At 51.5% G+C, this 12,360-nt stretch overlaps 1 protein-coding gene across 1 annotated transcript in view; it reads left to right on the forward strand.

Moving 5' to 3' along the window:
* The window catches only part of ETFA (electron transfer flavoprotein subunit alpha), a 22,926-nt gene extending 13,243 nt beyond the window's left edge, over positions 1-9,683 (forward strand). The window contains 6 exon segments of the mRNA XM_061549601.1: positions 897-1,166; positions 1,645-1,713; positions 2,338-2,420; positions 3,615-3,680; positions 6,280-6,360; positions 8,372-9,683. Of these exon segments, the coding sequence (XP_061405585.1) occupies positions 897-1,166; positions 1,645-1,713; positions 2,338-2,420; positions 3,615-3,680; positions 6,280-6,360; positions 8,372-8,410 (608 nt within the window). The 3' untranslated portion in view covers positions 8,411-9,683.
* Positions 9,684-12,360: the final 2,677 nt, after the last annotated feature.

The following is a 12,360-nucleotide window of genomic DNA, read 5'->3' on the forward strand; positions in this document are numbered from 1 at the left end:
CGCAATCGGGTACCCGATACCCGTACCCTACCCGATACCCGGCCGGGTACGGGTAGCCGGGTATCGGGTAGGGTACAGGTACGGGTACGCGTTTGCGACCCTGGTGCGGCCGGGTACGGTACGGGTAAGGAATCAAAACCCGTTTGCGACCTCTGGTGAAAGCACAACATTACAATGTTTAAGTGCGACGTTTAGCTGTTAATTCCACCCAGCATCATCGGGCGTTGAGCTATCATTTGTCATGGCCAGGTCGCTTCTGAAAAAAGAGCCGTATCGCTCAGTGGGGCCTGACCTGGTCAAATAAAACCAATATTCTGCAACAGTCACTGCATTCTTGAGTGTGTAAAGACGCGCGGAGGAAACCGCAGAGCCCAGAGAAAACCAACGCGTAGGAGTAGAGGGGGGGGGGCAGGGGATAGCACTGAATCCCTGTACAGATGGAACACGGATGGAAATTAACCCACCCGCTGTACCACCGCCAATACCCCCCTGGCAATTTAACACGTAGCAGGCTTTCGCGACCAATATTATTCATAATCAACGTTTTTGGGTTTAGATCGCGTTATTTATAAATGTGTCGTAACCCTCCACCACCCGACACGGCCAATCAGTAAAAAAAGTGTCATTTAGACTCTGTCTTATCGACAGACATGTTCTTCACCTGAGGACGGCTGCTTGCGTTGTGGCCGAAACGTCGTGAGAATTATTTCATTATGTTTTATTTTTATTATTGTATTACTTCCCTTCTACGTGACTTTACCGAAAGAACCAAGAAGATAGTTCACTGCTTTAGCCCACCTGGCAAGCTGGGGAGATGGCGACGATGACCCACCGACTGACCCCAACCTCCACCTTGTTACCGCGAGGGCGGGGGGTCGCGGCCGCCAAGAGTTGAGCCACACCGCTTCTATGTCCCTCCCCCCCCGATCCCCTGCAACCCCACGCGGCAGGCAACGCCCTCTGCACCATCAAGTCGAAGGACAAAGTCAAGGTGCTGACCTTCCGCGGCACGGCGTTCGAGGCGGCGGAGGCCCAGGGCGGATCGGCCACGGAGGAGGCAGCGGCCTCCGCGCCGACGGCCGCCGGAGTGTCGCAGTGGCTGGAGCAGAGCCTGACCAAGAGCGACCGGCCGGAGCTCACCAGCGCCAAGGTGGTCATCTCCGGAGGTACGGGGGTGGTGGGGGTGGGGGTGGGGGGGTCGCCGCTCGCCCGTAGCCCTATAGCCGGGTCGTTTCTGACATTCGTCATCGGATTCCTCCTCCGGTGTAAATTCATCTTCCGATTTTGATTCTGACAGCCGAGCCGACGCCGGTAAAGTGTTTTTTTTATTTTCCCGCCGCTGCGTTTTGCCGAGCGGCCTCGCGAGAGATCGTCACTCTGGCTCGATCGGGGGGGGGGGGGGGGGTGGGCGGCAACGGCCGTGTTGGGTTTTCAAGTCGTGTCGTTCTCACGCTTTCAAAGCGTCTTTGTGATTTCGAAACCTCCTACGACGACCGACCCCCACCGACACAACCTCGACCCAACTGCCTCCCTCTCCCTTTGTCCCTCTATTGCCCCCTCCTCCACCCCCCACCCCATCCCCCCACCCCCCCACCCCATCCCCCCCCCCCCGGTTTACCCCCCACAACTCGACGCCGCGCGCAGGCCGCGGGCTCAAGAACGGCGAGAACTTCAAGCTGCTGTACGACCTGGCGGACAAGATGCACGCCGCCGGTACGGCGGACTTGGCTACACGGGGTCACAGGGTGACGGGGTGACGGGGTCACCGAGTGACGGGGTCACGGGGTGACGGGGTCACAGGGGGACGGGGTTACGGGGGGACGGGGTCACGGAGTGATGGGGTCACGGGGGGATGGGGTCACTGGGGGACGGGGTCACGGGTCACGGGGGACGGGGTCACGGGGTGACGGGGTAACGGGGTGACGGGGTCACAGGGGGACGGGGTCACAGAGTGACGAGGTCACAGGGTGACGGGGTCACGGGGGGACGGGGTCACAGGGTGACGAGGTCACGGGGTGACGGGGCTACACGGAGGCACAGAACACGTGTGTGTGCGTGTGTGTGTGCACTGTGAAGCCACGTGCTCTAGGTGGCGCTGGAGGCTGCGCGTTTTTATGACAAAATCTGATCAAATCGTTCTGGCAAAAGATCCCCCCCCCCCCCCCAAAAATAACAAACCAACAACCGGTTTGCGACCCGCTGCCGAGAACATTGAAACCGTCCCAGCGTCCGCCACCCTCGCTCTGACCACCTCCTCCCCCCCCCCCTCCTCCCCCCCTCCTCCCCTCCCCCCCCCCCCCCTCCTCCCCCCTCCCCTCCCCCCCCCTCGTGGCACAGTGGGAGCGTCGCGCGCCGCCGTGGACGCTGGCTTTGTGCCCAACGACTTGCAGGTCGGCCAGACGGGCAAGATGGTCGCCCCGGTGAGTCGCCCCGCTCCGGCCCGTCATCTCGTCGCCTCTGCCGCACACGGGCGGGCAGAGACACCCCCCACCACTCCACCCACCACTCCACCCACCACTCCACGCACACACTCACCACTCCACCCACCCACACACCCACCACTCCACCCACCACTCCACCCACCACTCCACCCACCCACCACTCCACCCACCCACCACTCCACCCACCACTACCCACCACTCCACCCACCCACCACTCCACCCACCCACCCACCCCCCCACCACTCCACCCACCCACCCCCCCACCACTCCACCCACCCACCACTCCACCCACCACTCCACCCACACACACACCACTCCACCCACCCACCACTCCACCCACCCTACCCACCACTCCACCCACCCACCACTCCACCCACCCACCCACCCCCCCACCACTCCACCCACCCACCCCACCACTCCACAACTCCACCCACCCACCCACCACTCCACCCACCACTCCACCCACCACTCCACCCACCCACCACTCCACCCCCCCACCACTCCACCCACCCCCCCCACCATTCCACCCACCCACCCCACCACTCCACCCACCACCCCACCACTCCACCCACCCCCCCACCACTCCACCCCCCCACCCACCACTCCACCCACCCACCACTCCACCCACCACTCCACCCACCACTCCACCCACCCACCATTCCACACACCCACCACTCCACCCACACACCCACCACTCCACCCACCATTCCACTCACCACTCCACCCACCCACCCCCCCCACCACCCACCCCCCCCACCACCCACCCCCCCCACCACTCCACCCACCCCCCCACCACTCCACCCACCCACCACTCCACCCACCCCCCCACCACTCCACCCACCACTCCACCCACCCCCCCCACCACTCCACCCACCCCCCCCACCACTCCACCCACTCCCCCCACCACTTCGTTGAGATGTCATTCGTGGCTACATCGCAACTGACAAAGAGCCGTGCAGCTTGGTGGGCCTTACCTGGTAAGATAGAAGAAAAAAGTTTCGTGAAGTGGCGATCAACCACGGGCTTTGGGATGAAAGAATAACGCCACACGTGGCGTTTAAGGAAACACATAACAGGTGACGTTTCGGGCAATGGCCCTCCTTGAGAGCACGCGAGACGGGAAAGGCTGAGGAGTCTCACACCGTGTCCCCACCGTGTCCCCGCCGTGTGTAGGAGCTGTACATCGCGGTGGGCATCTCTGGCGCTATCCAGCACTTGGCAGGAATGAAGGACAGTAAGGTAACAACAACAACAAACAACAACAACAAACAACAACTCGCATTCGTTTGTATGTGGCAGGGCGGTGACGCTCGCGACCAACTCGGGTTCCTTTGCGTGAGGAGGAGTTTGGATGTTCTCCGCCTACTGTGCGTGGGTTTTTCTCTGAGCCCTCTGGATTCCTCCCCTGACTTAAACAAAAATAAGTAATATTTTTAAAAAACTTTATTTTTTAAACACGCTTTTATGAATGTACTAATAATGGCACAACTCCACGACTCCAGGAAGTGGCCCCGAAGTTTTGCCATAATGTAAGGAACCGTGAGCAATTACAGCCAACGTCAGATGAGCGTGGACAATTAGAGCCAAGTCGAAACATAACATGTAAAAAACGAATGTTTAAAAAAAAAATTATGATAGAATATGGTATTGTCATCAGTATGACAGAAGTATACCAAGTTTGCATGCAATCGATACCACTTTGGGAAGTGGGTTAAAATTGAGTTACTAGATTTGAGGATACAACAACAACAGTCAGAATGAGTTCAATAAAAGCGTGTAAAAAACAAACCAACCCCAGGCATCGTGCCCGCTATTGGCCAAACAACTTTACCGAAAAAACCAAGAAGATGAATCCCTGCAGTCACGAAAGCTTTAAATCGAAACATCAGCATTACTCGAAAGGAAAATCATGAAATTCCACCCACCAGCAACACGACCCCTCCCGAGTGGGTGACATTCGGCAGGGCGCTACTCAAATAGGAAATTAGCGGCTCCAGCGAGGCCTTTCCTGACAAAACTAAGCGGAGTAACAACAATCATTATTGGCAGATCAGCAGCAGACGACGCTTTCTCACCTGATGACGGACGCTTGTGTTGAGCCCGAAACGTCGTGATTCATTTTTTTTTTCTACCCACGTGGACTTTACCGAAAGAACCAAAGAGTATGGATTGCTGCAGTCACGAAAGCTTTGAATCAAGAATAGTTATTGGGTTTAACGCGTAGACTTTCGCAACCATAATACAGGTCTAACCCAAAAAAAAACCTGTTTGTAAACAATAAAAATAAGATAATAAAAATAGTCTGAGTCCATAATTGGCAGTAAGTAACGACAAAGCAGTTATACGTGACTCACAGAATAGTGCGCAGTTGCGTATACAGTACACGACTTCCCTGAAGGCATTCACCTTCAGCGAGCGCGATGCCGATCACACAACGCGGTTCGAACTCGACCCTCGATCGACGGCTGCGCCATCGCCGCACACGCGTCGAATAAACAGCAAGGGACAACTCCTTACTCACTAACAACTCCTTACTTACTAACAACTCCTCTATCATTTTTCATCGCTGGAGGGCTTGCCCACCTCTACCTGAAAAGCCTGGCTCTGCCATTGGGTGGCGCAGTGGTTGAACGAACTGAGCTATGAACCCGGCGACCCGAGCTCGATTCAGCCTTAAATGAGTCGCTGGGGTGGTGTGCAAACAAAACATCAGCACTGGGGAGACAAAGGTGGCTGGGCCTGGTGTTTGGCCACCTGCCCCCTAAGTGTGCCGTTGCTGCATTCACAGGTGCTAGTCAACAGCACTTTCCCCAGCAGTCCGTTAAAGGCTACACCAGCTCGCCGTCGAATAAAGACGCTCACCGCATCGCGCGCTTTCGGACGCGCTTCTGCGGCCGTCTGGAACGCTCTTCTTCCCAATGCTAGGAAGCCGCTGGTGCTATGCGCTTGTAATGGGTTCCGGAGACACTTGTAGAGGTAACTTCTTTATTACAATCCAACACTCCAACAGTCCTGATACTCTGTTACAGCCTAGGTACACAGCCTAGATACACAGCCTAGGTACACAGCCTAGGTACACAGCCTAGGTACACAGCCTAGATACACGGACTAGGTACACAGCCCAGGTACACAGCCTAGGTACACAGCCTAGCGACACAGCCTAGGTACACAGCCCAGGTACACAGCCTAGGTACACAGCCTAGGTACACAGCCTAGGTACACAGCCTAGGTACACAGCCTAGATACACAGCCTAGGTACACAGCCTAGATACACAGCCTAGGTACACAGCCTAGGTACACAGCTTAGGTACACAGCCTAGGTACACAGCCTAGATACACTACTCTGGCTTCCTCGGAACTCGCCCTCACAAGGACGTAGAGCCGGGAGTTCCAGAGTCCCACCACTGGCCCTCACAGCGTCCCAGGATCCTCAGATGGCTGGTCTTGGGTCTTGGGTCTTGAGCTACGACTGGCCCTGATCGGCCAGGGAGCTGCCCTTTTATGCCTCGTCCCCAACGAGGGGTGGGGTTGTGTCCGCCCCCAGATATCCCACAGAGCACACACAGCCCCCCCCCCCCCCCCGTTGATTGCGCCAAGGGGCTTAAGCGTCTGGGTTGCCTAGGGTCCCAGAGCCCCCAGCAGCCCCTCCCCCTTATGTCACTACACGCTTTTAAATCTGGTTCTAAAACAAATTCATTTTCCAACAATTTTTCGCAGTTTAGTTGCGTTGCCCGTCCCCCGGCACACTTCTATGAGCACGGCTGGCTACGTGCGGTGCGGTAGAAGATCAACGCGCGTACACGGTGGATCTTCGGCTTGGTCTTGTGTCCGTGTGCAGACCATCGTTGCCATCAACAAAGACCCAGAGGCGCCGATTTTCCAGGTGGCCGACTTTGGTATCGTGGCCGACCTCTTCAAGGTGACCTGCTCAGTCAGCCGCCCCTCGCCCCTCATTCACCATGAACTCACGTAGACAAACATGGACACACATAGAGACCCATAGACTCACATAGAGACCCATAGACACACGTAGACATCCATGGACACACATAGAGACCCATAGACTCACGTAGAGACCCATAGACTCACGTAGACATCCATGGACACACATAGAGATCCATAGACTCACACAGAGACCCATAGACTCACACAGAGACCCATAGACTCACGTAGAGATCCATAGATACACACAGAGACCCATAGACTCACACAGAGACCCATAGACTCACACTTAGACCCATAGACTCACACAGAGACCCATAGACTTACACAGAGAGCCATAGACTCACACAGAGACCCATAGACTCACGTAGAGACCCATAGACTCACACAGAGACCCATAGACTCACACTTAGACCCATAGACTCACACAGAGACCCATAGACTCACGTAGACATCCATGGACACACATAGAGACCCATAGACTCACATAGAGATCCATAAACTCGCACACAGATCCATAGATGAAATAAGCAGAGCGGTTTTGTATCCGCAGTGCGGAGGAGTGAACGTACCACGTAGGTTGGATGTCGGGGAACGATTAGCGTGCTGCGCTACGAACCCGGCGACCCAAAATCGATTCCCACTCACGGCCAAAACACCGGCGACGATTACGGGAGCCGGTCCTCAGGCCCCCTCCGCTATAGTTAGACTCCGCATCACATGAGCACCTCGTGGCGATGTTTACACACTCAGGGGAGACAAAGGCGGCCGGGCGTGGTGCTGGCCACCCCTGCCACCTTGTGTGCCACAGTGCCGGCCTTCATCGGTGCTACTCGCTAACAGCACTTGCCCCAATTACACTGGTCAACAACAAAAAAACAGATTTTTTTTTCTGGCCTGGACTTTTGCAGCTGTTTTAGACTAATTTCAGGGTGCTGATTCCAAATCTGATCTCAGATTTGCTCTGTCACGTCTCGTTTTTATGCTATCGGCATACCCCATTGTCATTGATTTTACCCGACATTAACTCTGTCACTTATGATTGCAAGTTGTTGCGAGTCAGTGACTTGCTTTGGTGTTAAAATGTGGTGCTGTATTTTTAGGATAGTGTGTTTATAATATAATTTTATGTAGATGTCCACATTTATTTAATATTTTTCTTCTGCAGTTTTTATTGAAGATGCAATGTTTGATATCTCAAAAAAACCTGATGTGATAGACAAAAACTGATGCCAGATTTGGAATCAGCACCCCAAAATTACCTTAAAACCGTTGGAATACCTTATGCCAGAAAAATTGTGTTGACCAGTTTTATCTGGTTTTTACCCTTTTAAACTGGTACAAAACTGACACCTTTATTCAAGGCATCATGTTTGCAATGACCACAACACAAGTAGTCAAAAAAGCAAACATGATCATTATCAGAGTTGCTTCTTTTTGTTTGCTTTTTTGACTATTTGTGTTGTGGTCATTGCAAACATGATGCCTTGAATAAAGGTGTCAGTTTTGTACCAGTTTAAAAGGGTAAAAACCTATTACTATATTTTGCCACTGGTAAAAGAGATCTCATAGTGTAAATGCTCACCCCGAGCTCTCAATACTCTGATATTGCACTGTGTTTGAGTTGTAAGCCTTCTGGTGTCATCTGGTCCAACACCAATGGGGACTAGGCTCTAAAGAAAGCTGTCTCGGGTGTGGACCAATCAACTTCAAGGACAGTGCATATCATCATCATTATCAGAGTTGTTTCTTTTTGTTTGCTTTTTTGACTACTTGTGTTGTGGTCATTGCAAACATGATGCCTTGAATAAAGGTGTCAGTTTTGTACCAGTTTAAAAGGGTAAAAACCTACTACTACAGTTTTATCTGTTCAAGACTATACGGGGGGCGGGGGCGGGGGGCGGTGGGCAGGATCTTTGTCTTTGTGCAGGTGAATGGTAAACAGCGGCTGCTGTTGTTGTTGTTGTGTTGTTGTTGTTGTTGTTTAGGTTGTGCCGGAGATGACCGCGCTGCTGGAGACAAAGTGAAGAGAGGCAGATTGCCCCGGGGGCGTGGTGCGGCTGGTGCCGCTGGCGCTGCTTGTGCCGTCGCCGGGGTGACCCGCCGAATGTCGCTCGCCACTTTTCCCGCCCGTTCACCCTTGATCATTTTGCTGTTGTTACGTTGGCAGTGTAGTGGCGTCTTCGGGCAGAGATTTCGGGGGTAACAGAGACACTCGCAGACTCGCACAGACTCACACAGACACGCACAGACTCACACAGATTCACACAGACACACACAGACTCACACAGACACACACAGACACCCACAGACTCGCACAGACTCACACAGACACTCACACAGATACCCACAGACTCACACACAGACTCACACAGACACCCACAGACTCACACACAGACTCACACAGACTCACATAGAGACCCACAGACTCGCACAGACACCCACAGACTCACAGAGACACCCACAGACTCGCACAGACACCCACAGACTCACACAGACACCCACAGACTCACACAGACTCACACAGACACCCACAGACACCCACAGACTCACACAGACACCTACAGACTCACACAGACACCCACAGACTCACATAGACACGCACAGACACCCACAGACTCTGACAGACACCCACAGACTCACACAGACACCCACAGACTTGCACAGACACCCACAGACTCACATAGAGACCCACAGACTCGCACAGACACCCACAGACTTGCACAGACACCCACAGACTCACAGAGACACCCACAGACTCGCACAGACACCCACAGACTCGCACAGACACCCACAGATTCACACAGACACCCGCAGACTCACATGGAGACCCAATGAGAAACTGAAAAGTGCTGGCAGTGGCTTCATTGTCAGCACTTTCTCCGTCAGTCGCGTATACGCACGTCCCGTGCAGCTTCCCAGTAGACAGACCGGATGAGTGGTCATCATCGTCATCATCGTCATCATGGTCATCATCATGGTCATCGTCGTCGTCATCGTCGACAACATCATCGTAGCCGCCACCAGCATCGCCGTAATCGTAGAAAAATGAATCCCCGACATCGTGCGCCACAGCCACCGTCACAGGCAATCGCCATCGTCACCTTCGGTCGTCGTCGTCGTCATCTTCGTCGGATTCTTCAGTTGGCGGCCCCGGCGGGTGGTGTTGGCGCGGCTGGCAGGACGCGCCGTGTTTGGCGTGGATTGGTGGTGGGAGCACTTGTGCCTCACTCGGTATGTTTGTACGGTCCCGGCACACGCGCAGACACTCGCAGGTCAATAAAGATTTGATTACCACTGCCAAGTATGCCTTTCCGTGAGTGTTGAGAGCTTGAATGAGACCATTAAGGGGCCGCGGTGGCTAGGAGATGTTAACTACCTCGCCTGGGACACAGGAGGTCGTGGGTTCGATCCCGACCCTGATGAGATGTTAACTACCTCGCCTGGTACACAGGAGGTCGTGGGTTCGATCCCGACCCTGATGAGATGTTAACTACCTCGCCTGGTACACAGGAGGTCGTGGGTTCGATCCCGACCCTGATGAGATGTTAACTACCTCGCCTGGTACACAGGAGGTCGTGGGTTCGATCCCGACCCTGATGAGATGTTAACTACCTCGCCTGGTACACAGGAGGTCGTGGGTTCGATCCCGACCCTGATGCCAGTTGTATATTTTGAGTATGCGTGTCTCTTTCTCATCATCATCATTGATTTTACCCGAAATTAACTCTGTCACTTATGATTGCAAGTTGTTGCGGGTCAGTGACTACTTTAGTGTTAAAATATGGTGCTCTATTTTTAGGATAGTGTGTTTATAATATCATTTTAGATATTCACATTTATTTACTATTTTTCTTCTGCAGTTATTATTGAAAATGCAATATTTGATATCTCAAAACCCTGACGTGATGGACAAAAACTGATGCCAGATTTGGAATCAGCACCCCAAAATTACCTTAAAACCGTTGGAATACCTTATGCCAGAAAAAGTGTGTTGACCAGTGATAATCAGTGCCTCCTACTCTTAGCGTCTCTGAGTCAAATTTCGATTTAAAGCTTTCGTGACTGCAGGGATTCATCTTCTTGGTTCCTTCGGTAAAGTCACGTAGAAGGGAAGTAATGAAATAATACAAATAAAACATAATAAAATAATTCTCACGACGTTTCGGCCACAACGCAATCAGCCGTCCTCAGGCTGCTTGCGTTGTGGCCGAAACGTCGTGAGAATTATTTTATTATGTTTTATTTTTATTTCTTTATTACTTCCCTTCTACGTGACTTTACCGAAGGAACCAAGAAGATGAGTCTCTGAGTCAGTCACTACACATGCGTGTTGAACTTCTTTCGTGCCGTACGTAGCCAACCATGCGAATGCTACTCGCTCGCCTCTCTCAAGTGCTACGAAGAAGGGACCATTGCCCAAAACGTCGCCGATCATCGACTGTACTGTACCTTTTAAAGTCCACGTGCTTTTAAAGGCCAAAAAAACTTCCATTGTTTTGCTGCTGCGAGACATTTACACGTGACAAGCCACTTTGTTGAGCTATCATTTGTGGCCAAGTCGATTTTGAAGAAAGAAGCTAATAGCTCAGTGGGTATTACCTGGTAAGATTTAAAAGAAATAGTAACATTGTATTTGGTTCCGTACACGATATATATATTTTTTTAAGGTTATTCGTGCACAGCAGTGGGTTCGATCCCGACCCTGACGTCTGTATATTTGGAGTTTGCGTGTGTTCTCGCTCCCCGTGGTCGCGTGGCTTTTTTTTCCGGGTCCTCCGGTTTTCCCCTCCAAATTTAGAAACATGCTTTTAGAGTTATTCTTCGGTTTTTTTTCGGTAAAGTCACGTATAAAGATAAAATAATAAATTAAATAATAGCATACGACGATCATCAGGTATAATGAAATAGCGACATAGAATCTAACCAGAAAACTACAGACAGACATATAAGCAGACAGATATCACCAAGATACATAGAGAGAGAGCAACCCAGGTACAGAGAGAGGTGATCGTCTCTGTGGGGGTGGCCTTAAATAGACAGAGGGGGGCGGAGGCAGAGAGAGGGAGGGGGTAGGGAAAACATTTACATGTCAATGAGTACGAAGGGAGGGGAGTAAGGTAAGCAGGCTTAGAGGGAGACAGAACACACTAAATTAAATAACCTAGCAAAGTATCGAAATGTTATGTAAAACGACACAGAGAGTCGGTCAACACACAATTAACGCATGGCCTGGTCGATTACGTATTTCAAAGATTGCTAAGTTAGAATTTAAGTGTGATTGCTTGTGTTGCAATCAAAACGTCGTATGCTATTATTTAATTTATTATTTTATCTTTAGACGTGACTTTACCGAAAAAACCAAAGAATAATTCCTGCTGTATAGCTCAGTGGGTCTTACTTGGTAAAAAATAAAAACTATATTTTTTTAGCTTTTAGAATATTATCGTACGAACATTTGAAATGCTGATCTTCAAAGATTGATGCATCGATCATTCTTCTGTTCCAAAAATAAAGCAAACTGATAGAACAGGTACAGAACCATTAGCATCCTCTCGATTTTGAAGAAAGAAGCGAATAGCTCAGTGGGTATTACCTGGTGAGATTTAAAAGAAATATTAACATTGTATTTGGTTCCGTACACGATATATATATTTCTAAAGTTTTTTGTTTACATTTCGTATACTTTGCACTCCTGACGTGTTTTTTTTTTTGTTGAAACGTTCTGAACCCGTGCGTGCCCCTACTGGACATGTGGTGGGAAAAGAGCTTTGGAGATTATCAGATTCCTCCAGTATAAATAGAGTTTAAAGCAATTTGAAGCATGTTTTATTTTCAAAATGGAAATATGGCTTTGTGGAGGCAGAGCTTTGTGACGTCATACAGACACTCACAGACTCACACAGACTCACACAGACACCCACAGACTCACACAGACACCCACAGACACCCACATACACTCACAGACCCACACAGA

This window comes from Lethenteron reissneri, chromosome 1 (genome assembly GCF_015708825.2).
Source record: "Lethenteron reissneri isolate LAM-NWPU_2019-01 chromosome 1, ASM1570882v1, whole genome shotgun sequence".
Classification (NCBI taxonomy): Eukaryota; Metazoa; Chordata; class Hyperoartia; order Petromyzontiformes; family Petromyzontidae; genus Lethenteron; species Lethenteron reissneri.